Source organism: Podarcis gaigeae, assembly GCF_964106915.1.
Source record: "Podarcis gaigeae genome assembly, chromosome: 5".
In the NCBI taxonomy this organism is placed as follows: Eukaryota; Metazoa; Chordata; class Lepidosauria; order Squamata; family Lacertidae; genus Podarcis; species Podarcis gaigeae.
The window spans coordinates 94,639,385-94,665,514 of NC_139681.1; the positions used below are offsets into that span (position 1 = coordinate 94,639,385).

General features: G+C 44.3%; 2 protein-coding genes across 2 annotated transcripts in view; one reads left to right on the plus strand and one right to left on the minus strand.

The window, feature by feature from the left end:
- LOC310844912 (cytochrome P450 2J4-like) overlaps positions 1 to 26,130 on the minus strand; it is a 289,677-nt gene that overhangs the window by 105,007 nt on the left and 158,540 nt on the right. The window lies entirely within an intron of this gene.
- Positions 1 to 26,130, plus strand: part of LOC310844913 (cytochrome P450 2J5-like) — a 28,774-nt gene that overhangs the window by 1,115 nt on the left and 1,529 nt on the right. The window contains exons 2-8 of the mRNA XM_083739660.1: positions 13,394 to 13,556; positions 14,204 to 14,353; positions 14,556 to 14,716; positions 15,723 to 15,899; positions 18,550 to 18,691; positions 19,732 to 19,919; positions 20,392 to 20,533. Coding sequence (XP_083595786.1) covers positions 13,394 to 13,556; positions 14,204 to 14,353; positions 14,556 to 14,716; positions 15,723 to 15,899; positions 18,550 to 18,691; positions 19,732 to 19,919; positions 20,392 to 20,533 — 1,123 coding nt within the window. The remainder of the gene's footprint in view (positions 1 to 13,393; positions 13,557 to 14,203; positions 14,354 to 14,555; positions 14,717 to 15,722; positions 15,900 to 18,549; positions 18,692 to 19,731; positions 19,920 to 20,391; positions 20,534 to 26,130) is intronic.

Below are 26,130 nucleotides of genomic sequence, written 5' to 3' on the forward strand. Positions count from 1 at the left end.
AAATCCCAAAATCCCTTGCAGAATCCCAAAATTTTCCACTCCCCGCTCCCACAGGGTACATGGGCTTACCTGGCTAGGTGCCACCCATCTTGCTATAGCTGGGGGTAGGGCAAGGGTTGGTAAAGGGCTTTTTGGCCCAGGCTCACCTTTGTTTTCTTAACAGCTTCATTGCTCTTAGTCTTTGTTTGGTAACTGTTCCTTACCTAACTTTGGGGCTGGGAGGCGACCTGCTGGGCATCCTGCGGATGTCGGGGCCTGGCTCCTGGCATTCGTGGAGGCCTCTAAGAGCTCGGAAAATATACTTCCGGGTTAAAATCATTCATAACACAAAATAAACTTAACTTGAAGTGTTTGTAACTCAAGGTACCACCGTATACAAAAAGTTATTTCCCATATGCAAAGACCACAGCGGGGTTTGAAGTGTAAGAAAACAGCAGAATATATTAAGAAACATGTTAGAGAGTGTTAAATTAGATAAAATGGAACTTTAAAATGCAATTGTATGCAATTCGATTTATAAGCATTGATGTTGGGTGAGAGGGCAGTAGCTTGTTTTGTTGAAATGGAATATAATTGTTGAGTAACAAATATAACTTTCTACAGTGGTACCTCTGGTTGCGAATGGGATCCTGAAAAGAACGTAACACCCGTCTGCGCATCTGCGCATGTGCGGGTTGCGATTCTCCGCTTCTGAGCATGCGCATGACATCATTTTGCACATCTGTGCATGCGTGAACAGCGAAACCCAGAAGTAACCCTTTCCGGTACTTCTGGGTGGCTGCGGAATGCAACCTGAAAACGTGCAACCTGAAGCAAACTGTAATGGTTGTGAGGGGTTACTTGTGTGTAAATTGCCTTCAGTTTAGTTAGTTTGCTTGCCCAACCATGCTTAGGGTCAGAGCTCGCCGTCCGTGACCTGTTAGTCACTTGCAGAATCCGACAGTGGGCGTCTCTTGAACCTCTTCCAGCATAAAAGCTGTTTGACCCCGAGTCTCCTCCAATGTTCCCTGCGCGGAACGCGTCTGCACAAGGGGAAGGCAGGGGCGTCCCAGCGCTCTCTCCACTAGTTTCGGGTGAAGGGTCTTGGAGCCCTGTCACCAATTCCTCCATCTCCCTCTCTTCTCTATGGGTGTTACGCTGAAATCCTTCCCCCCTGCTAGTCCCCTCTCCGGCATCGCTCGGGATCCCTGCCTCCGTTTCTTGCTCTGATGGCAGTTCCCTGACATCCACCTCCTCCCCAGGACTCCCTCCACCCCCGGCCTGACCCTGTGATGGGACCTTGTCCCCTTCTTCAGCCGACGATGCCGGGAAGCCCCCCAAGGAGCTGCTGTCGTCGTCCGTGGACTCAAACCCCGCTTCCCACCTGCTCCAATTTCTCACGGGCGGGGCTTCCCAATCTGATTCCTCCTCTCCTGACGATTCTCCTCCTTCCTCCTGGGAAGCCGGAAAACCCACGAAATCCTCTTCCTCATCATCGGTGGTGGCAAATTGCTCCTCCCAGAATCTCTCAAGGGGTTTGGGCTTCCTCGGATACCTGTTGTGGAACTCTTCCACCAGATATCCATCATCTATTTTCCCCGCAGGAACCCACGTGTTTTCTGACTCAGGTTCCCCCTCCCAAGCCACTAGGTACTCCACCTGCTGCCCTCGCCAGCGCGAATCCAGGATCTCCATTACCTCGTGGTGGCGTTCCCTCTCTTCCATTAGCAGGTGGGTGAGTCCTTCCCCTCCTGCCTCCCGGACCCTCCGCTCCCCTCTGTACGGTAAGAGCAGCGACCTATGAAATACCGGGTGGATTTTCATGCTGTCTGGCAACTTGAGCCGGAACGCCACCGGGTCGAGAATCCCACTTCCACCTGCAATAAGTTCATGAGTCTCCTCCAGAACCTCGAGGTAAATTTTTTCCCTCGGTCGGAGATAACCCTCGAAGGAGCCCCATGCAACCTGAAGATGTGATCCACAAACAACCGGGTGGTTTCCTCGGCCGTTACTGCATGTGAACACGCTATAAAATGGCACATTTTGGTTAGCAGATCTACTACTACCATGACTGCTGTCTTCCCTCTGGATTTGGGTAAATCTGTCATGAAATCGATCGACACAACCTCCCATGGTCTCCCCGGTGTGGGTAAGGGTTCCAGTAACCCTGCCGGGGCTGCCCTCTCCCCCTTGGCCCGTTGGCAGCGGTCACACCCCCGTACATACTCTCGTACATCTTCCCTCACCCTTGGCCACCAGAACTGCCTAGTAACCAGTAACATAGTTTTGTGTTGCCCAAAGTGCCCCGCAGTTGGGTTGTCGTGAAGCTGTTTGAGCACCCTTTCCCGCAGGGCTTCCCTGGGCACATACATTGCTCCCTTGTAATACAGCAGTCCTTCCCTTTCCTCAAAGCCTCCCTGGTCTCCCCCCGTTCCCCTGAGTTCCCTGATTCTCGTTTGGGTGAATTTGTCCTGGCGAATCAGCTCGGTTAGTTCTCGTTTCCCAACCAACGCTCCCCCACAAACCCATCGTTCCTCAGGGAACACGTGTCAAGCTTCCGACGGTCCTTCTCCTTCCGTATACTCCGTTTTCTGGGAAAGCGCGTCTGCCCTCACGTTCTCTTCCCCCGGCACGTACTTGATCTCAAAGAAGAACTTGGAGAACTCCTGTGCCCATTGAATCTGTCTCTGGTTGAGGACTCGAGCTGTTCTCCAATATTCCAAGTTCTTGTGATCAGTGCAAACCTGAATCTTGTGCTGAGCGCCTATTAGGAGATGTCTCCACTGCCGAAACGCTGCATAAATAGCTAACAGTTCGCGATCATACGCCGTGTAGTTCTGTTCCGATTTGTTCAGTTTCTGTGAGAAGAAGGCGCACGGCCTCCAGGTGCGTTGGCTCCGTCCTGGCTGCAGCAACACCGCTCCAATGGCTCTGTCTGATGCGTCGGTCTCCAGCCTCATCGGCTTCTGCAGATCCACATGCAGAAGCTGTTCCTCCGAGGCGAACGCCTTCTTTAGCCTTTCGAAGGATCGTTGGGCACTTTCTGTCCAGACGAACTTCTTCTTGCTACTGAGACAATCCGTGATGGGTGCGGTCAAGTGGGCGAAGTTCTTGATGAACTTCCGGTAGAAGTTGCTGAACCCAAGGAACCTCTGCACATCCTTCCAGGTTTTGGGGGCCTTCCATTCCAGCACCGCCTGCACCTTGCCGGGGTCCATGGCTAGTCCTCTGTCCGACAACTTGTATCCCAGAAATTCCACTTCTCTGGCGTGAAATTGGCACTTTTCCAGCTTGACCCACAACTGGTGCTGCTGTAGCCTATTCAGCACTTCCCTGACGTCCTGGACATGCTGCTTTTCATTGTCTGAATAGATCAGGACGTTGTCCAGAAATGCCACGCAGTTTTTGTACAGCAGGGGGCCCAGCACATGGTGCATGAAGCTTTGAAAACAGGCTGAGCCTGATTGTAATCCAAATGGCATGACTAGGTACTCAAAGGCTCCTAGGGGAGTGAACATGGTGGTTCTCCATTCGTCCCCCTTCCTCATTCTAATCAGATTGTATGCTCCCCGGAGGTCCAGCTTGGGGAAGATCGTACCCTTCCTCACCTTAGTCAGAATATCATCAATTCTGGGCATTGGGAAGGTCACGGGTTCTGATACGAGGTTCAATTTCCGATAGTCCACGACCAGCCTAAGTTGATCCGTGTTTTTCTTGTCTACAAAAAACACAGGGCTCCCCCCTACTGCCTTAGATTCCCTTATAAACCCCCTTTTTAGGTTTTTGTCAATAAAGTCCCGCAACTCCTGCATCTCTCGGTCCGACATGGCATACAGCTTACCCACCGGCAGCTGTGCCCCAGGGAGTAGGTTGATTTGGCAGTCGAAGGGCATATGTGGCGGCAGCCTGTCCGCTTCCCTCTCGCTGAAGACTTCCTGTAAGTCCGCGTACTGTGGCGGCACCTCCGCTCTCTGCTTCAGGGTAGTTGCTGCCACTCTGGGCAACCTCACCCTGGGCTTCTCCCCCCCTAGACAGTGTTCCAAACAGTGCGCTGACCCGAAGGTGACTGTCCGTTGATGCCAAGCCACCACTGGATCATGTAGCACTAGCCAGCTCATGCCCAGTATTATCGGGGGTCCCGCCAGTGTGGCCATGTGAAAGGCAATGGTTTCGGTGTGCCTGGACACACTCATTCTCATGGGTGGGGTTTGATGTGTTACCTCCCCTCCTAGCAGCTCCCTGCCATCTATCGTGGGAAATCAAGTGGCAGCAGGTGGAGTTGGTGCTCTAGTGCAAACTCCTTACTAAAAAAATTACAGGAGCTGCCTGAGTCCAGCATTGCCTTCACCTTGACTGGGTGTCTATTTGGGAGTTCTAGCACCACCTCTATTGTTATAGAAGCCTTGGGTGGGTCTGGTTGGGGCACTTCTGTTATCTGTTCGCTAGGCTGCTGCGCCCCCTGTGGGCAGTCAAGCGCTGGCGTTTCCCTGCACCTTTTCCTTTGCCCCCTCCTCCTCGCTTCCAGCGGCTCCCACCATCCCTTGCCAAGCCTTTCTTTGTGGACAGACCCTGGCAAAGTGTCCTGGCCGTTGGCAGAGGAAACAGTTCTTGGTGTTTCTCCCAGCCTTTCCCTCCCTTTTGACTCCTTGGTGGGCGCTCGGAGCCTCGCGGGCGCGCGCCCCATTAATTTCCATTGGCACCACGTCACCGGGAGACTGCCTTGGCATCTCAGGAATGCGGTAGTCAGGGCAACGCTCTCCTCTCCCTTCCCGCCTTTCCAAAGCGTGCGCTTGCTGGCGAGCGCCTATCGCCAGCGCAGCTTTCGTCAGCTGATCCATAGTCTCCGGGCGGGGCGCGCAGGAGAGCTCATCTTTAATGGTTGGGGACAACCCCTCCTCAAACAGCATCCGTATGGGAGGGCTATCCAGATCCCATTTGAGCCGGTGTATTAGCATTGCAAAGCGGGACCAGTAGTCTCTAACGGAAAGGTCCCCCTGCTTGCATCTCATCAGCTCCCTTTGGTTCACACTCTCTCCCAATTGGCTAGAATACATAGCGTCCATTGCCTGAAAAAACTTCATAACGTCCTTCATGGCGGGGTTCTGCGCGGCCATCAGGGGTCTAACCCATTCCCTCGTGTTGCCCTCAAGGTGCCCCACGATATACGCCACCTGCGCTGCCTCGTCAGCAAAGTCATCATGCTGCAGCTGCAAGGCATACTCTATTTCCGTTCGGAATCCATTATATTCCTGGGGCTTCCCCCCCAAATTTGTGTACTAGTCCGGGCACCTTCTTTGCCACTGGGGTGGGTCTAACCTGCGCGTCCTGGGTGCGCCTCTCGTCCAGCCGTACCATCAGCAGTGCTACATGCCGTTCCAGCTCCTGGTTCCTCTTCATTAGGTCCTGCGCCCCCGCAGCTGGCTCCGCTGCCCCGGCGTCTCCAGTCTGTCTCATGTTTCCACTGTTTGCGCACAAGTAACGTAAATGACTTTCGGATTGCTGTAATGGTTGTGAGGGGTTACTTGTGCATAAATTGCCTTCAGTTTAGTTAGTTTGCTTGCCCAACCATGCTTAGGGTCAGAGCTCGCCCTCTGTGACCTGTTAGTCACTTGCAGAATCCGACAGTGGGTGTCTCTTGAACCTCTTCCAGCATAAAAGCTGTTTGACCCCGAGTCTCCTCCTATGTTCCCTGCGCGGAATGCGTCTGCGCAAGTAAGGGGAAGGCAGGGGCGTCCCAGCGCTCTCTCCACTAGTTTCAGGTGAAGGGTCTTGGAGCCCTGTCACCAATTCCTCCATCTCCCTCTCTTCTCTATGGGTGTTATGCTGAAATCCTTCCCCCCTGCTAGTCCCCTCTCCGGCATCGCTCGGGATCCCTGCCTCCGTTTCTTGCTCTGATGGCAGTTCCCTGACACAAACGTAACTCGAGGTATGACTGTATATGGAAAAATTATATATTCCGATTGTTTTGTTAATTGGAATATTATTATTATTATTATTATTATTATTATTATTATTATTAACCACCCAATAACACCCCCCTGCCACAAAAAAGAACCACATTTTAAAAGGGCATAGGATGTCAATGAAATCAACTAGTTAAAAAAGAAGGTTTTGCCAGGTGAACTTCCCTGGCGAGAGAATTCCACAGACGGGGAGTCACTGCAGAGCAGCTCCATTCTTGTGTTGCCACTCTCTGGACCTCTTATGGAGGAGGAACACAAGGAAGGGCCTCAGAAGATGATTTCAGGGTCTGGGTAAGATCATATCGAAAGAGGCAGTTCTTGAAGTATTGTGGTCCTGAGCCATTTAAGGCTTTCTAGGTCAAAACCAGCACTTTGAAAAGGTCCAGAAACGAATTGACTTCCGGGTTGGCGCCTCCGGTAATGGCGGAATTCCTCTGATCGGTTGGAATTTGCCTCGTGGAAATCCGGGTCTAGCCGCCATGGCGAAGGCAGAGACCCACTAAAAATCACAGGCGGGAGAAGCCTGTGAACATGGGATTTGGCTGGCACCTTTTGCGCCTCCCCTACTTGCGGGGAAACCCAGTTTCGGGGATCTGGAGCAACATGGGGTGAGCGGCGCGGTGCTTCAAATTGACTGCTTTTTCCAAGGAGCGAAGCCGCATAGCTGTTGCCGGAGAGCGCTGACTTTTTCCTGTGGACAATTTGATCTTAAACCAACTACCCGTGAGTAGAGCGGAGAATTGGATTTTTAAACGTCTTAATTTGGTGTCGAAATGGGGAGGTCCAAAACAGGAAGTCCACCTTCCCCTTTTGTAAATAGACTGAAGCAATGAGGATGCAAGCTGAAGTCGTGGAAAGCCTATTGTAAAGGACTAAATTTCCATCGGTAAAAAATACCAACCCCCCCCCCCCCTTGGTGGCAGGAGAAGAGGGGGGAAAGTTTTGGACTGAATACACCTGCAGGAGAGAGCGAACAGAGTTAAAATACCACCGCTCCGATCCTGGAAACGGGCTGCCAGCAGGACAGACGTGCTTTAGAATGCTCATTGACCGTGATTAGAACGTTCACTGACAGCTAGTTAAATAAGAGAAATACATTGTTTCCATTGTCTCCGTCTGCATTTAAAAAGGAGGAAAAGTAACTGAAAATTGAAACTAACTTTATTGTTTGAACTGTGTCTAAAAGGACCTCTGGAGGAAGCCTTTGAAACTGTTACAAGAGCTGAGCTGGGGGAATTTCCAGCTGCAAGATAAAAAGCTGTGAGATTCTGGGACTGACCTTGAATCGGTTAAGAACGTCGACAGAAGAGGCCTTAGCGGTTGCATTAAGTAAGATAAATGACCCACTGGAACAGCTTAACAAGAAGGTGGATGTGGTAACTACCAAAATCGATAATTTGGGATAAAAAGTGAACATCAATGCAGAAACTATTCAGAAATTGATACAAGAATCTACTTGATGGCAAACTGCGGAGAAGGCTAGGGAGAAAGTTGTTGCCGTTGAACCTAAAGTAACACAATTGGAGAGAGAGAGAGTCCCAGCCTTACAGATGCAACTTGATGACCATAAGTTGATGCCTTCTATGATTGAATTTAAAGAAAATCAGATTTTGAGGATCAGAGCCCTACCTGAACTGGAGAAGGAAAGTTTGATAGATCCCCTCACACAGGAATTTGCTGATTCTTGGGACCTGGACTTTGGTCAAGAAGAGATTAAAATTGTGAGGGCCTTCAGACTTGGAGAAATTTTGAAAGACGTTCCGAAATATTTTTTGGATCTTAGTTTTAACTACGGTGATTTGGTTGCCCTGTCGAGAAGGAATAAAATCATTTCTAGGTGGGAGTTTCCCCGAGATCTACTCTTCACTCTCAAAGGAAGGAAAATAAAAATAAGATCAGTAGAAGACAAAGTAAAGTGCATGTATAAATACGAAGAAGACTTGCAGAAGGGACTTGGAAAAGAGTTAAGAGCCTCAGACAGAAGATTACCAGGTTGATGGACTATATGGAATTGGCGGAAATGACTGGCAGAATCCAAGACCAGGGAGAAGAGACGGTGGAAGAAGATTGGAAAAAGTTTAAAGACTATTTATAGAAATATTGTAATATTAATGAGTGTTAGAAAAATGTTGGAATGAAGTTATACGGCTTTAGTAGAAATGTTAGAAGGAATTAAGTACAAATAGATTATTGGAGTATTAAAGGGAAAATAAGGTTAAAATATGTTAAGACAATTTTATGACAGAAAATAGAGGAAGATGGAAGGGAATTGCTGAAACAATTAATAGAAGTGGAATACAAAAAGGGAGATGTGAGGAGGTCGTTGAAACAAGTGAATGTAAAATATGATATTGAAATGGTATGATGTGTGTTTTAAATTGTTTTTGCTTTGTTTTGTTTAGTTTATTGTGTTAATGTTGTGTTGTGTATTGTTTATACATTGTATTGTATTGTTTTTTCTTTTTTCTCTTCTTTTTCCTTTCCTTTTTTTTGTAATGTTTAAAAGTAATAATTTTTTTTAAAAAACAGAAAGTAATTGGTAGCTGGTGCAGCCGGACTAGGAGCGATGTAATATGCTCTTGTTCAGAGCTTGCAGGGCAGCAGCTGAAGAAGGAGCAAAAAGGGTTTTCTTGTGTGTGTTTCTTGTGGCTGATTAGCTGCTCTCCCTGTGCAAAGGTCAGAGGGGTCAGGCTTTCTGTTGAGGTAGGTGATTAGCTGTGGGAGGAGCTTATCAGAGCTTGCAGGGCAGCGGCGCGCGCAGTTTGATCCATCTTTTAGATTTAGGGGAGCTAGTCTCAAACGTTTGTTGGGGGAGACCTAGGTTTTTTTGGGGGGATTTATTTGTCCTGTCTTCATGCTTTTTATGATGGAGGACTGCTGTAGTCACCCCCAACGACACGTTCTCAAGATGGAGGGTGAGGGAACAGCTGCAGTCGCCTGCGGTTCCTGCGCAATGTTTGCCATCTTGCCAAAGGTTGCAGGCAGCTTTACCTGCAGCAATTGCATGTTGTTTGCCCTCTTAGAAGACAAAGGCCAGCAACTGGAGGAACGTGTAGCTACGCTCCAAAGAATTAGAGAGCTGGAGCTCTTCTTGGAAGCAACAGAGCACACCGTTTCCACCAAGGAGCAGACAGGGGACTCCCCTGAGAAGGAGGCTAGTTCACCAACACAGGAGCCAGATATATGGAGAAACGTGACTCAAAGAAGTAGGAGGCCCAGGGTTCGCTCTGATTGTTTAGAAATACACAATCGCTTTGTGGTCCTCTCTCCTAGCATGGAAGACGAAGAGCAGACTCCATTTGAGGATCTCTCCCTCATTACAGTCGATCAGGTATATGAAGATGAGCAAAGTCAGTCCTCAGGTGTTGGGTTGAAATAACGACAGACAGGTGGTGAGCGTCATATGGGAGGCATCTCTCGAGCATGTCTCGGGGAGTCCCTTTTATTGAATATTACAGCATTGCCACATACGTGATTGTTGCTGATTGGTTAACAAAAATACAAAGCAAAGGGTTGCATATAGGCATTAATCACCGATAGATTAAAGGCTGGGAAAAGATGCACAAAACTAGACAGGCATGAAAACCTCCTAATTAAATTATAACTTGTGATTAATATAGTAGGACTTAAAACAATTACTAATGATTGATATAGGAGACTTAAAAGAGCATAACAAGCACGTTCCGTAGATGTGATCAACTATGCATTTAAGAACAGGTCAAAGTACAATGTTTTTCCTGAATTCAATGTGAACTGAACATTCTAAGGTGATGAGTGAATGTCTTAGTATTAGAACGGTTTGTGCAGCATCATGTACAGAAGCGAAGCTTAGAAGCAAGACTTCCCATCAGCCACAGTCATGTGTAGAATCATAGCATCTCATCACTCAGGGAATGTGCAGGCGACCTTGGAACGGACAGCTCATGGAAGAACCCCGACCAGACCTAAGAGGAGGCGTGTAGTGGTGATAGGGGATTCCCTACTGAGGGGAACAGAAGCAGTGATCTGTGGGCCTGACAAGATGTCTCGGGAAGTGTGCTGTCTCCCCGGGGCTAAGATCCAAGATGTAACTGAACGACTGCAAGGAATCATAAAACCCACTGACAAATACGCCTTCCTCTTGGTTCATGTGGGAATCAATGACACTGCAAGCAATAGCCTCCAGAAGATCAAAAGAGACTATGAGGCTCTGGGCAGGAAATTGAAGCAATAAAATGCACAAATTGTCATCTCATCTGTCCTCCCAGTTGAACGACGTGGCCCAGGGAGAGGGGGAAAAATAGTGGAAGTGAACAATTGGCTTCGCAAATGGTGTAAACAGGAACGGTTTGGATTCTTAGATCACGGACTGCAGTTTCTTGAAGATGGACTTCTGGCAAGCGATGGGCTGCACCTCACAACAGTTGGGAGGAATGTTTTTGCCAAAAATCTCAGAAACCTCATCAGGAGGGCTTTAAACTGACTAATGTGGGGGAGGGAGACAGTGCTCCTGAAGGTAGGAGTCTATCAATTGATGAAGATGATCATCAATTGATCCCATGGACAGTAATACTAAAAGGAAAGGGAGTTCATGATGGCTGGGAGTTTGTTAAGAGGGAGATAGTAAAAGCACAACTTCAGGTAATATCAATGAGACGGAAACATGGAAGGTGCCTAAAGAAGCCAGGGTGGTTATCTAAAGAACTTTTAACTGAGTTAAGATTAAAAAAGGATGTGTACAAAAAATGGAAAAGGGGGGAAACCACCAAAGAGGAATTCAAACAAATAGCCAGCACGTGTAGATACAAAGTCAGAAAAGCTAAAGCACAGAATGAACTCAGGCTTGCTAGAGAGGTTAAAAGCAACAAAAAAAGGCTTTTATGGGTATGTTCGTAGCAAAAGGAAGAACAAAGAAACAGTGGGGTCACTCAGAGGAGAAGATGGTGAAATGCAAACAGGGGACACAGAAAAGGGCTGAACTCCTCAATGCCTTCTTTGCCTCAGTCTTCTCCGATAAAGAAAACAATGCCCGACCTGAAGAATTTGGAGCAAATGATTCAGCAGAGGAAACACAGCCCAGAATAACTAAGGAGATAGTACAAGAATACTTGGCTAGTCTAGATGTATTCAAGTCTCCAGGGGGAAAAGAAAGGACCCAAATAATTACCACCCAGTCAGTCTGACATCAATACCAGGGAAAATTCTGGAGCAGATCATTAAGCAAACAGTCTGTGAGTACCTAGAAAGGAATGCTGTGATACCAATAGTCAGCATGGATTTCTGAAAAATAAGTCATGTCAGACTAACCTGATCTCGTTTTTTGACAGAATTACAAGCCTGGTAGATGAAGGGAATGCAGTGGATGTAGCCTACCTTGATTTCAGCAAGGCATTTGACAAGGTGCCCCATGATATTCTTGTAAAGAAGCTGGTAAAATGCGGTCTTGACTATGCTACCACTCAGTGGATTTGTAACTGGCTGACTGACGGAACCCAAAGGGTGCTCATCAATGGTTCCTCTTCATCCTGGAGAAGAGTGACTAGTGGGGTGCCACAGGGTTATGTCTTGGGCCCGGTCTTATTCAACATCTTTATCAACGACTTGGATGATGGACTCAAGGGCATCCTGATCAAATCTGCAGATGACACCAAACTGGGAGGGGTGGCTAACACCCAGAGGACAGGATCACACTTCAAAACGACCTTGACAGATTAGAGAACTGGACCAAAACAAACAAGATGAATTTTAACAGGGAGAAATGTAAAGTATTGCACCTGGGCAAAAAAAATGAGAGGCACAAATACAAGATGGGTGACACCTGGCTTGAGAGCAGTACATGTGAAAAGGATCTAGGATCAAGGGAAGTAATAGTGCCACTGTATTCTGCTCTGGTCAGACCTCACCTGGAGTACTGTGTCCAGTTCTGGGCACCACAGTTCAAGAACGACACTGACAAACTGGAACGTGTCCAGAGGAGGGCAACCAAAATGGTCAAAGGCCTGGAAACGATGCCTTATGAGGAACGGCTAAGGGAGCTGGGCATGTTTAGCCTGGAGAAGAGGAGGTTAAGGGGTGATATGATAGCCATGTTCAAATATATAAAAGGATGTCACATAGAGGAGGGAGAAAGCTGACATGGAGCAATGGATCCAAACTACAAGAAAGAAGAGTCCACCTAAACATTAGGAAGAACTTCCTGACAGTAAGAGCTGTTCGACCATGGAATTTGCTGCCAAGGAGTGTGGTGGAGTCTCCTTCTTTGGAGGTCTTTAAGCAGAGGCTTGACAACCATATGTCAGGAGTGCTCTGATGGTGTTTCTATGATTCCGGTGAGCAACCTGGCCGCTGAATTCTCCACTAGCTGAAGTTTCCTAACTGTCTTCAGAGGCAGCCCTATGTACAACACATCGCAAGTAATCTTACCTTGAGGTTACCAAGGTTAAGAAATGTAACTTTCTATATGAAAAAAGAATAAAATATTATTACAGAAAAAAGACAGACCACAGCATTCATTCACAGCAGCCTCTCAACAGGTACTAACCTCCATGCCCTATTCAATCTTTTTCACTCAAACCAGAAGCACTTATAAAAAACAAATTATAAACTAAAATACCAAAATCTTCTTAAAGGATCTCTGCGGTAAACTAAGGTTGCCATTTTTTAGTAAATTGTTGAGCTTTTTTCATTGGGTTGCGGTACATCTGGGTGCTCCCTGACATTTTGCCGATTCCTGTCAGGGCATGTCAGGAATTTTCCCTATGTATGGCAAGCCTACTGTAGGGGTCAGATGGGATTACCACGAAGATTTATAAAATATACATCAAGCCATCGTGTCCACGATGAAAGCATTGTGTTGACTGGGTTTGATATATTGACGATATTTTCTGATTCAATCCCTTAAGATCCTACATTCATGTCCTTTCCATGCCCTTTTGCCTCTGCTGCCCATTTCTCCTTGCTCTCCACAAATCACGTAAACACTTAGACAGGCAAGCGTCCTGTGTCCTCAAAGACTGGGCAGTTTCGTCTTTGTAGTTTCTAATAGGTAATCTTAGGATGTTAATCTTAGGGCCAGGAAACAGATCTCACATGAAGGTGATAGTGAAAGGAAACGTGTGAGGCAAAGCTAAAAGGGAACTGTGTGAGGCTTGTAAGAAACCCTCAGCAGTTGAGGCACAGCTAAAAGGAAACCTCAGTAAAAGGAAACCCCTAGGATTGGACGCCCCTCGGAGCTAGCAACCTGCTAGGAGGGAAGGAAGGAAGGAAGGAAGGAAGAAAGGAAGGAAGGAAGGAAGGAAGGAAGGAAGGAAGGAAGGAAGGAAGGAAGGAAGGGAAAAGATGATAGCAAGAGAACTGCACATAGTGAGAAACTGCAGAGGTGAGGGAGGATAACGTTCTCGTATTAAGTTGAAATATCCAACTGCGTTTTTTGAACACATCATTCCTCTCTTCTCTTTTGAACCAAATGGTAGCTGGGAAAGCAACATGGAAATATTTACACCATATGGTTTGGACATCTACCCATTGTAGTACTGTCTGGATTCCAAGCAGTGAAAGAAGCGCTCATTGACCACTCTGAAGAATTAGACGAGCGACCAGAGACTCCTTTCCTTAGGACTCTGATAAAAGGAAAGGGTAAGTAGTGAAGAATAAGAATTTCTACTGGTATTTTCTGAAGATGAAACATTTAAAGGGCTGTCCAGAAAAACAAAACAAAGGTTCTCTATTACTGCTGCAACACAGCGGGAAATGCATTACCTAGGAGCCAACACCTAGGGGCTGAGGTCATTCAGGGTGCCTAGTTCTCATGCTATCAAATGACACATTCGTTTGGGTCCATGAAAACCTGGCTTCAGCACATGTGAAGATTTGGTTGATTATGACATCTCTAAGAAACACAACACACTGCTTCTCTCAACAAGCTCTTCCAACATGTTTTGGGCATGGACTCATGTGGCAAATATAACATGTGAACTTTGCAATCACATAGTTACTATCATCATTATAAATTATGAATTGCATTTTGCATGTATGCCTCAAGGCAACTTACAGAGTTATAAAAGCAGTTTAAACTATGAATAATCATAGTTTAGAGGTCCCGGGCCCTAAGTGTAAAGTGCACATGCGTGTGACGTCATTCTGAGCATCTGCGAGCGGCAAAACCCTGAAGTAACCTGTTCTGTTACTTCCGGTTCGCCGTGGGAGGCAACCTGAAAAGATTTAACCCGAAGCGAATTTAACCCGAGGTATGATTGTTGTTTTTTCTCACTGATTTTCCATAGGTATTGCAATATCAAATGGTCACACCTGGAGGCAACAGAGACGCTTTGTTGTAGTCACTCTGCGGAAGCTGTGGCGGGAAAAGAAAGGCATGGAGCAGCAAGTAGCAGAGGAGGCCCATCAGCTCGTGGAGGCTTTTGCATGTTCAAAGGGTATGTGATGCTAAGTGATGGTGCTGAGCTGGCATATGGAGATATATTTGTGTCCTACCTCTGTCCATTTTAGAAAGGAATGTGATATGCTTTTCTTGGTTCCTAATGGAGATCCCAGCATTTTCTCTTGGCCACCATGAAACCCCACTCTCAGTATGAACTGGACCAGCTGAGCTAACATTAGTATAACTTTATTTTGCAGGACAGCCACTTGACCCCTCCATGCCCATCGCTACTTCAGTCTCCAATGTGATATGTGCTGTGGCTTTTGGGCACCGGTTTGCTCTTGAAGATGAACGGTTCCAGAAGCTGATAGAAGCCATAGAATTTATCCTACAATTTGTATGTAGCTTTGGTTATGCTGTGAGTAGTTATTTCCATTCCTGCCAAAGGGCTTTAATAACTCCCAAGGGCTTTAATACCACAAATCAATATTCCGATAGAGGGTTGGAGAAGCGAGATCAGGTTTAAATTGATCTGAGATAAGGGCCACTTACTATCTCACAGCCTGATCAATTGCTCATGATTATCATTGAGATAAAAAACACACCAAAACCCCCCATAAAAAAAACAACAAAAGAAGATTCTGTCCACCACAGGAGACTCTTTAGAGGGAAGATGGGACAAAAATGGAAAAATTACCTTGAGAACAGGTCATCTAGAGCCCACCAAAGGGAACAGAGGTGAACAAAATAATCTTCTCAAGAAGGGAATTACATAGTTTTGTTGCCATCATAGAAAACTAAATGTGTCTACTCTATACCCACCTAGCAGTGGCATTCATGATGGCGTCCATGGTGAGGTCCCTGCAGGCACCACTTGGCTGGAATTTCTTTTTTAATGAAAGAGAGACCAGCAACTCAAGCACTACCGATATTGCTGAGGAAAGCAGCCCCCTTCTGTATGATCAACCAAACCCTTTCCTCAAATTTAAGTTCAGTTCTCCACATTTCTACATCCATTCCTAATCTGTAAAAAAAAAAAAAAAATTACTCATGAAACTTACTGTACTTGAATTCCCCCCATCCCTATTCTCCACCCACCCCCACCTGCCACAAAAGGGCACTAACGTGTTCCAGGAGAGGTCCTGTGATTGTGCCCAGTTTTGGAATTATGCCTGGGAGCTGGAAAAATATTTTGAGCCATAGTTTTCTTTCACATTTTCAGCTAGGGATAAATCACAGAATCCAATCATTGTGGGATTCCAGAGAAGCTATAGACACCTTCCTTCTTCTTAGTGAGACTCAAACTAATATGCTAGCCCTGAAGAAGAATGCAGATCATGTTTTATAAGTGCAATTGCAAAGCACAAATGGTTTGAACAAGCTTCCTCATGGTAACGGCAGCATTTCTGCTATATTTCCTTTAGCTTTATGAAATGCTCCCATGGCTCATGAAACATCTCCCAGGGCCCCACAAGAAGGCTTTCTCCTGCGTGGAGATGGTGCATTCATTTGCAAAGGAGGAGATAGAGAAGCATAAGGAGAATCAGTCTCTGTATGAGCCACAGGATTTCATTGATTTCTATCTACTTCAGATGGAGAAAGTAAGTATCTGCTTGAAACCGAATGCTGCTCATCCAAGGAATCATTATATTCCATGTTATGAGTGAACAGCGAGAGGAGCTGAGGGAAGTCTGGGGGGTGGGAGGGCTGGTTTTCTTTTTGGGGAGGGGAAAGTAGGGGGGAATGAGGATGATATGTTTTTGATTAATTGTTATGTTGAAATCTTTAACAAAAAATAAAAAAATAAATATAAGTGAATACTAATCTCTTGCCAGGACACCAATATCTCTCTCTGCCCCCCCCCCCAATTCCCTCATAGTCATTTTAATTGCTAATGTGAGTTGACATCCTTCCATAGGCATCTACTAAAATAGCTAGGAAAGGATAGATATTTTCATGTACAAATGTGAATGCAAATGAGTATCTGCTTCAAAACTGTAGGCAGCTCATTCAAGGAATTATTATATTCCCTGTTATATGTGAATACTAATCCCTTGCCTGGAAACCAGTACAGTGGTACCTTGGTTCTCAAACTTAATCCGTTCCAGAAGTCTGTTCCAAAATCAAAGTGTTCCAACACTGAGGCATGCTTTCCCATAGAAAGTAATGGAAAACGAATCCATTCCAGACTTTTATAAACAACCCCTAAAATAGCAATTTAATGTGATTTTTTCTATCTAATGAGGCCATTGATCCATAAAATGAAAGCTGTAATCACTGTACTGTACTATAAAATAAATAAAACAGTATTGTGGATGGATAAAAATTAAAATTAAAATTCTTTCTTACCTGCGCTGATGATAGTCATTGTTTGGATGGTGGGTTTTTATCCATTTCCGTAGCACACAATCAATCAATCAATCAATCAATCAATCATAAAATGAAGAACAAGCTACAGTCACAGAATGAAAAGGCCACACAAACAAAAACGCAAAAAATAGCAAAAACAAAAGCACCAAATATAAGCTCCAAATATCACCTCATGACACTTCAATCAGAAATGGAAGGCTTTGATTACAATGGGGGGGGGGGACAAATTAGCAGCACAACAGTGAAAATGGAAGCTCAGGAGCACATTCAGCTTCCGAAGCAAAGTTCGTAAACCGAAACATTGACTTCCAGGTTTGCAGCATTCAAGTTCCAAGTTGTTCGGGAACTAAGCTGTTTGAAAACCGAGGCACCACTGTATCTTTTTTTCTGAATCTCAGTTCAAAATCGCATTGAATTCCCTCCAAATATTTCTCATAGTCAATTTAGTTGCTCAAGTGGGTTGACATCCATCCATAAGCAAATATAGAAATGTCTAGGAAACGTGAGTGTAAAGGAGTGGAAACTTAAGTGTATTATGGGGTCTTCCTTTGGAGCATTTTTTGGATTGATGTTTATCTGACGTTCAAATGTGGACTGAGAAAACAGAAAATCCAAAACAAAATATTCTTAAACTAACTGAGGATGCCTCCATAAAGTTTTAAATTTATTTTTCTGTCAAATGAGTGTGTTGGTAATAGTAGCCTGTTGGTTTTTGGTGAGTTTACCAGAAGTCTGGTAGGGACTTCTGACAGGAGCTTTACAAGATTGTTTTTGATAGCGAAGCCTCCCTCATATATTCGACATTCTTGTTCAGATAGACCTTTCCAGAAGAATGTGTAGCCTCCTTTTTCTTCCTTCAGTTGTCCCTTGCCTGCTCTTTGAGTCTCTTGAAGCACTGCAGTATTGATGTTAAAACGTCAAATCTCTCTTGCAATGATGGCAGTTCTGCGTTCAGGATGCTCATTATCTGTGTTATATCTGTCCATATATTCCATGTTCCAAAGTTCAATTGTCTTTTACCACTGCTGGGTGGTGACCCCACTGGGCGTCGTAATCCAGTCAGGGAAAATGAGAGGCACACTATGCTTAGGGCACCTTTTCTAGCCCCTCCCCCATTTTGGAGTGAGCAGAGTAGATCCTAAAAAGGGCTGCTCAGTCATGGATACAGCTGCCAAGCTGCTCAACTGCCTTGTTCCTTGAGTCAGAATGACTGAATCTGTATCCACCACCCATATGCTGTTTCATGACTAAGGGCTTCCAGATTTCACAATCCTGCCCCTGTTACCATATGCTGATCACCATGGAACTTTGGGTGTTTGGGTTTGGAATGGGTTTTTTGGAAGATGCCTGTACGTGAATTTGTTTTATGTCTGTGCACACTGACCAATGAACAGTCTTCGCAGTAAGGCTCTGTTCTGAAGGCATGAGTTGTCATGACAACCGGTAAATTCTTATCTGCTGCAGCTTTCATCCACCTTTACAGCCGTTGTAACATACCGCTTGTTATCACCCACCTGTTCTGCCATTGATGACTTCTTGGGTCATTCTTTGTCCAGCTCCTCCCCTTTGACCTTACCGCCTTGGGTGACCCTGCTGGGAGTACGAGATTCCCAATGGCTTCACTCACAAGGGTCATAGGAATGTGCAAGCCCACTCACCACGAAAAGGTGATGATCCAGTGAGTGAGGGCAGCAACAGTAAGGGAGGGGGTGGCAGCAGCTTCCCATTTCACCTTAGGCACTATAAGAGGACACCCCACCTCTCATGAAGCATGTGTTGCCATCCTGGTATGGTAATAAGTAAGTGAAGGAAGATAAAGTGTTGAAGGACAGAAGGTAATGCATGTAAATGACATGTCACTTTCCCCATTTTCAACACCAGAGCAGAAATGACCCAGAGTCCACCTACAATGAAGAAAACTTGGCCCAGTGCATTTTTGACCTCTTTGTAGGAGGGTCGGACACAACTAGGTGTTCTCTGAAATGGGCACTTCTCCTCCTGGCAAGTCATCCAGATATCCAAGGTGAGAGAGGAGAGCCAGGGCTTCTCTTGACCACTAGGGTGGAGCATAGTTCTTTAAAGGTTTCATAAGGAAGCCTACAATAGTAGGGTTGGAAGAGACCCTTAGGGTCTTCTAATACAACCCCCTGCAATGCAGGAATCAACACATTCCCCCCTCCAGTTTGATTGCATTCCACAACCTGTTTTGTTTTGCAAATCTGCTAGGAGTTTCTTTATGCAGCAAATGTACAAGAATGCCCCTGCTGTGAGATAAGTGACTGAGCCTCATTCCTGCCTCTCCATGCTCCATTACATGAGGGATGCGGGTGGCACTGTGGTCTAAAGCACTGAGCCTCTAGGGATTGCTGATTAGAATGTTGGAAGTTTGAATCCATAAGACGGGTGAGCTCCTGTTGCTCTGTCTCAGCTTCTGCCAACGTAGCAGTTCGAAAGTATGCCAGTGTAAGTAAACAGGTAGTGCTGTGGTGGGAAGGTAATCAGCATTTCTGTGTGCTCTGGCACTCATCATGGTGTCCAGTTGTGCCAGAAGTGGTTTAGTCATGCTGGCCACATGACCCAGAATGCTGTCTGTGGATAAACACCAGCTCCCAAGGCCTGAAAGCGAGATGAGCGAAGCACCCATAGTCTCCTTTTATTGGACTTAACCGTCTAGGGGTCCTTTACCTTTACCTTTATAGGAGTGATGCTAGCCAAAGATCAGATGAGGAAATGAGTATTAGTGAAAGTAAGTAGGAAATATTGAGGGCTGGGGGTGGAGAATGAATATATGACAGCCTTTGATCCCAGCCCTTCAGCAAATCCAGCCAGCTCTGGTAACGAGAAACAACTGCGATGAGCTTCACTTTCAGCCTTTTCACACCTGGGATCTAGAGTGGGGAAGAATCATGTACACAGACGAGCTCTTTGGAGGACTAGGTGACCTAAAAATGCAAGAAACTGGGACTCATTCACAGAGATTTATGGAACATGTTCAAGGGAATGTCCATCTGAAATAAAATGCAGTATTCACAATAAACCTTCTGTTTCCATCATTCTCTTCAGATAAAATGCACAAGGAAATAGAAGATGTCATAGGTTCTGCTCGCTCAATCTGCTATCAAGACAAGAAGAAACTGCCCTACACCAATGCTGTGATTCATGAAATGCAGCGCTTTAAATTTGCCAGTTTTTTGGGCTTCCCTAGGCAATGTACAAAAGATTTCAAGCTGCGTGGTTTTCTCATTCCCAAGGTATAACAGTATGATACAGCTGCACTCCTGTAGCCCAAGAGCAAAGAGCAGCAGAAGGTTTCATATTGAGAGATGCAGCCAGCCGTACAGGAACTTCCTGTCTAGTCAAAAATCTGAAGGGCAAGAGCAGGAGCTCCATCTGCAGACATGTTTCACCATCAGCAAGTGCCATTCCATGGGGCAATTGTGGCAGGGGAGAAGCATGTACTGGCCAGAGGTCTCAGCCTGCTTGTGAGCTTTCATTTTAAAAGAGGTGGGGGAAAGTCCTCTTGTGTTCCTGCCTGTACAGAAAGTTTTTACAGTGATGAATACAAAGCCACCCACCATAATAATAATAATAATAATAATAATAATAATAATAATAATAATAATTCAGATCAGTCTCTGCAATGATTAGTCTTGGGATAGTGTGGGACAATCCAGAAATGTGTTGATCTGAATGCATTCCAACTCACTTGTTTCTTATTTGCAGGGGACTATTATTGTTCCCGATCTGCGCTCTGTTCTTCTTGATCCAACACGATGGGAGACACCTGCAGAGTTCAACCCAAATCATTTTTTGGACAAGGATGGACAATTCGTGAACAGAGAAGAATATCTGCCATTTGGTGCAGGTAAATGCAGAAGACCAAGCTATGTTGTGATCTGTAGATGTGCTTACTGGTCTGCTTCCAGGAAATGACATCAGCAACAGCACAGGAGGAAGTGGGCAGGAGCAGAAGGAGCATCTTTCTAGCTGGAGTGGCACTGCTGGTCAGCAGAATGGGGCAAGGCACTGGCAAGCTAAGGGAATGTCTAGGTTCGTGGCTTGGGACCCACACATGCACATACACTTATGTGGTCTCCATCTGCACCTCCCAATATTTGCCACCCCTGCCCTGTCCTTGAGAGAGGCAGCACTGCCAGCACCAGGATAGTGCTGTTCCCTGTCACACATCACCACTGCAAGCCACCCAACTTCTCTTCAGGCATCAATGCTAGTTCCTACCAAGGTGAAGTAAACCTGGCAGGAGAGTTTGCTCCATGGTCTTAACCCCTTTCTTTTTTTCTTTTTTTTAGTCTTAATTATTAAATTTTATTTAAGAAAAAGTACACATACCACATAGAAAATACATATACCAAAACGAAAATACACTTACCAAGACACACTTACCAAAATAAAATAAAATAAAAGAATAACAAAGAAGAAAAAAGGAAAAAGAAAAACTCAAAAACTTACAGATAATAGACTTCCATCCAGCTCGACTTAGGAGTATATAATCTTTTACAATTTCAGCAGTTGTACTATCAATAACTCTAAACATCGCAGGTATTAGTTATCGTCTGCTGTTAAGTTGTTAATTCCCAAATTAATCTCGGTATAACTTAAAAATTTAGTCCATTCATTTTTTAATTTCACAGTATTATGATGCCTAATTCTTTGTGTTAATCTCGCTAACTCTATGTATTGAAATAGCCTCACTTGCCAATCTCCAATCGTAGGCATATCGGGGGATTTCCATCTTTGCGCTATTAAAATCCTCGCCGCAGCTGTGGCATATTGAAAGAAAGTTTGGTCTGTATTTTTTATTTCCTCCTTGATCATACCTAAAAGGAACATCTCGGGTGCTTTTGGAAAGTTATACTTCAAGATTTTCTTCAACTCCTCGTAAATTTGTCCCCAAAATCCCTTCACCCCATCACAAGTCCACCAAATATGGAAAAAGGTCCCTACCTTATCTTTGCACCTCCAGCAAATGTTGTCTACTATTCTATACATCTTCCCCAGTTTTACCGGGGTCAGGTACCAACGGTACATCATTTTCTCTAAATTTTCGCGGAGTGCTGCACATGCTGTAAACTTCATACCTTTCTTCCAAAGTGTCTGCCATCTATTGTATTCTACATTGTGCCCGAGATCTCTAGCCCATTTAACCATCACTCCCTTCACCACTTCCTCCCTAGTGTCCCATTCCAGTAATTGTTTATACATTTTGGAAAGGAGTTTATTATTGCTTTCTAGAATTTCCACTTGAAATCTCGACTTTTTTTCACTCATCCCCTGTTTCTTATGTTCACCCCACAATGCGTTAATTTGGTGAAGATGTAACCACTCCTTGACCTTGCCTTTCAACTCATCATATGACCTCAACTTCCAACCTTCTTCTGTTTTGACTAAAAGGTCCTCATATGTCCACCTTTCACCTGTCATATTTAATTTTTTTATTTTAATAATATCAACTGGGGAGAGCCACCATGGGGTACCTCTTTCAATCAGCTTTTTATTCCTGTTCCAGACTTCAAGTAGTGAGCCTCTAATTATATGGTTGGAAAAGCCTCCGTGGATTCTACCTTTCTCCTGCCACAGGTAGGCATGCCAACCAAACCTAATATTAAAGCCCTCTAGATCCAGTAAATCCGTGTTCCTTAGGGTGGCCCAGTCCTTTATCCAACATAGGCAAGCTGCCTCATAATAGAGCCTTATATTCGGGACTGCAAAGCCACCTCTCTCTCTTGAGTCTGTAAGATGTTTAAACTTGACTCTGGCTCTTTTCCCCTGCCATATAAACTTGGCCAGAGTTTTTTGCCAATTCTTAAAACAGGTGGTACCTTTAATTACTGGAATATTCTGGAACAAAAATAGCAATCTCGGGAGAATACACATCTTAATCGCAGCCATCCTCCCTGTCCATGATAATTTCAGCCTATGCCAGGTGTCCAAATCTTTCTTAATTTCTTGCCATACCTTATTGTAATTATCTTCCATTAGGTTTATATTTTTTGGGGATAACCAGATTCCCAGATATTTTACTTTATTCACTATTTTAATTCCGATCTTTTGCTCCAGCTGATTTTTATCCTGATCATCCAAATTCTTTGTTAAGATTTTTGTTTTCTTCCTGTTTAATTTAAATCCAGACAGTTTGCCAAAATCTTCCAGAAGTTCTACTGCCCTACTGGCACTATCCACAGGGTTCTCTACGGACAGAACCAGGTCGTCGGCATAAGCCTTTAGTTTGTACTCTTTCTCCCCAATTCTTATTCCCCTTACATTTGCTGCCTCCCTTATTTTATTTGCGATTACTTCCAAAACCATAATAAATAACAGAGGTGACAAAGGGCATCCCTGCCTTGTACCTTTCATGATCCTAAAGGATTTGGACAGATTATTATTAATAATCAACCTGGCCTGTTGCCCTGAGTATATTGCCTTAATGCCTTCCATGAAAGGGCCTTCTATTCCTACCTTATCCAAACATTGTAATAGGAATTCCCAGGATACATTATCGAAGGCCTTTTCTGCATCAATAAAAATCAGAGCCGCCGGGATGTCTATCCTCATATCCAAATATTCGATAATATTTAATATATGGCGGACGTTATCTTTCTGTTGTCTATCAGGGAGGAATCCCGCTTGATCTTTATGGATATATTTCTTTAAATACCTCTTAAGCCTATTTGCCATAATATCTGCAAAGATCTTATAATCACAATTTAGCAGTGAAATTGGCCTATAATTTTTTATATCTGTTTTTTCAGTTTCCGTTTTTGGTATTAAAGTTATATATGCCTCTTTCCATGAGTTAGGTATCCTCCCTCCTTGAAAAATGTTGTTGATAACGTCCGTAAGCACCGGCGCTAGGTATTCCCCTAACGTTTTATAGTATTTTGAGGATAGACCATCCGGCCCAGGGGCCTTTCCGATCTTCATCCTACTGATAGCTTCTTTAATCTCATCTACTGTGGTCTCCCTATTCAATTGTACACTATCCTCTTCTGTTAAATATTTCCTTCCACATTGATCTATATAGTTTTTTATTTCTATACTATCTTCTTCTCCTCTTTCATACAGCTTTTCAAAAAATTGGATAAACCTTTTTTCTATTTCATCTGGGTCTTCTATGATGTTGTCCTCCATTATTAATTTGTTAATCACATTTTGTTTCTTTCTTTTTCTTAACTGCCACGCAAGTAACTTCCCCATTTTATTTGCCGACTCAAAATATTTCTGTTTCATGAATTTAATTCTCCATTCTATCTCTTGATTTAATATAGCTGAATATTGAGACTGCAGCACTTTGGCGGTTCGAATACTCTCTTCATCTGCCGGATTTATGGTCAATTTCCTCTCGCAGTTCCTCAGTTGTGTAAGGGTATCCTCTTTCTTTTGTTCCCTTAATTTCCTTCTGTAGCTATTTTGTTGTATTAGGAAGCCCCTCAGGACCGCCTTACTGGCGTCCCATACTGTATCTATAGGGGTGTCTTTATTCAGATTTAAGTCAAAATAGTCTTTTAGAGTACATTTAGCTTTTTCCGTCACTTCTTCAATTTCAAATAAATATTCATTCACCCTCCACCTATGCTGTCCCCTTACTTCATTCTTTATTTCCAAAACCAAGGGGCAGTGATCAGAAAGTGTCCTGGGTTGAATTTCACATCTCGTTACTCTCAACGATAATGCTCTTGTCACCCAGATCTGATCAATCCTGCCCCAGCTCTGATGGGGTTCAGAATAGTGGGTAAACTGTTTAATAGTGGGATTTTTATGCCTCCAGATATCAATTAAATCTAGATTCTCCTCGAGATTATCGAAGGATTTCGGCAATTTCCCCCGGTTCAGTTTCCCCTTCTTTTCACTTCTGTCCAAATCCGGTACTGGAACACCGTTCAAATCTCCGAGCAGAACTAATTTATGAACTTCAAGCTCTAACAGAATGTTTTCAAGTTTCTCAAAAAACTCTGCTCTATTTGTATTCGGGGCATAGACCGTCACGACATTAATTTTTTCCCCTCAGAAATTTAGTTGAATCCCCAATATTCTTCCTTCCTCATCTTTACAAATTAGTGTAGGCTCCCATTTTTCTTTAACGTAAATCACCACTCCTTTTTTCTTATTTACCTCTGAGTTAATAAACTCTACTCCCAATTTTTTATTCACCAAAATATGTCTGTGTTTCTTAGCTATATGAGTTTCCTGAAAGCAGATTACGTCATACTTCTTATTTTTCAAAGATTTCTCAATTTTATTCCTTTTAGCCTTCTCGTTCAGCCCATTCACATTCCAGGACAAAAATTTTAATGTGTGCGCTATTGTTTACCTTTATCTATTACCGTACCTCTAACCGGGGTCTCGAGCTAAAATCTAATGCCTTTGTTTCCTGAGAGCTCCTCTCCTTCTGCCGTTCCTTCTCCCACTACGGCCTCATCATCTTCATCTCCTGGTTCCACCTCCCTCTCTTCCTTTCCCTGCTCTTCCTCCTGTCCGCTCCTTCTCTCGTCCACCTCTTCCTCTTCTCTAACCCTTAATCTGTTTTCCACCTTTCCCAGCTCTCTTTCATACCTTCTCATAAACCTCTCCACCTCCTGTATATCCGTCAGTCTAAATTTTTTGTCTTTATAGAAAAAAGCGATCCCTTCTGGGAACTCCCATCTATATTGTATCCCGTTTCTCTTTAAGGCGGCTACCACTTGCCTATATCCTTCTCTTTTACGTAACAGCCTAACTGGTATTTCTTTATAGATAATAATAGGCCTTCCATCAATTCTTAACTTGTTACGGTAGCTCGTTCTTAAGATTAAGTTTCTCATTTCCAGTGAGTTGAAAATCACCAGACAATCCCCCAATAATTTATTAGTTTTTAAATGTTGGGGTCTAGTCATTCTAAATACATTCTCTATAGTGAGAGCCATCTCTTCTTCTTTTAGACCTAACCATTGCTGATTTGGGCAGTTGACCAAAGTTTTCCTTTCATTTTTTAAAATCAAGTTTTATTAAAAAGCTTTATACATAAGAGACAAAAAAATCATACTAATCTAAAAGGGAAAATAGAAAAAAGATTAGGAAAGAAAAAATAGAAAAGAAATAAAGGAAATTACAGAGTCCTCTATCAAAATTAAATCTTCATCCATATTCTGCACACAGAAAAGTGAGCCCTCCCAGTTCTCACTGGGAGCTAGACCCTCTTACACTGGCTTCTAGCCCTGAAGAAGAAGAAGAAGAAGAGTTTGGATTTGATATCCCACCTTTCACTCCCCTTCAGGAGTCTCAAAGCTGCTAACAATCTCCTTTCCCTTCCTCCCCCACAACAAAACAAAATAAAAAAATTCCTTCCAGTAGCACCTCAAAGACCAACTAAGTTAGTTCTTGGTATGAGCTTTCGTGTGCATGCACACTTCTTCAGATACATGCACATACACTGTGTATCTGAAGAGGTTAGGCTGGCCTCAACTA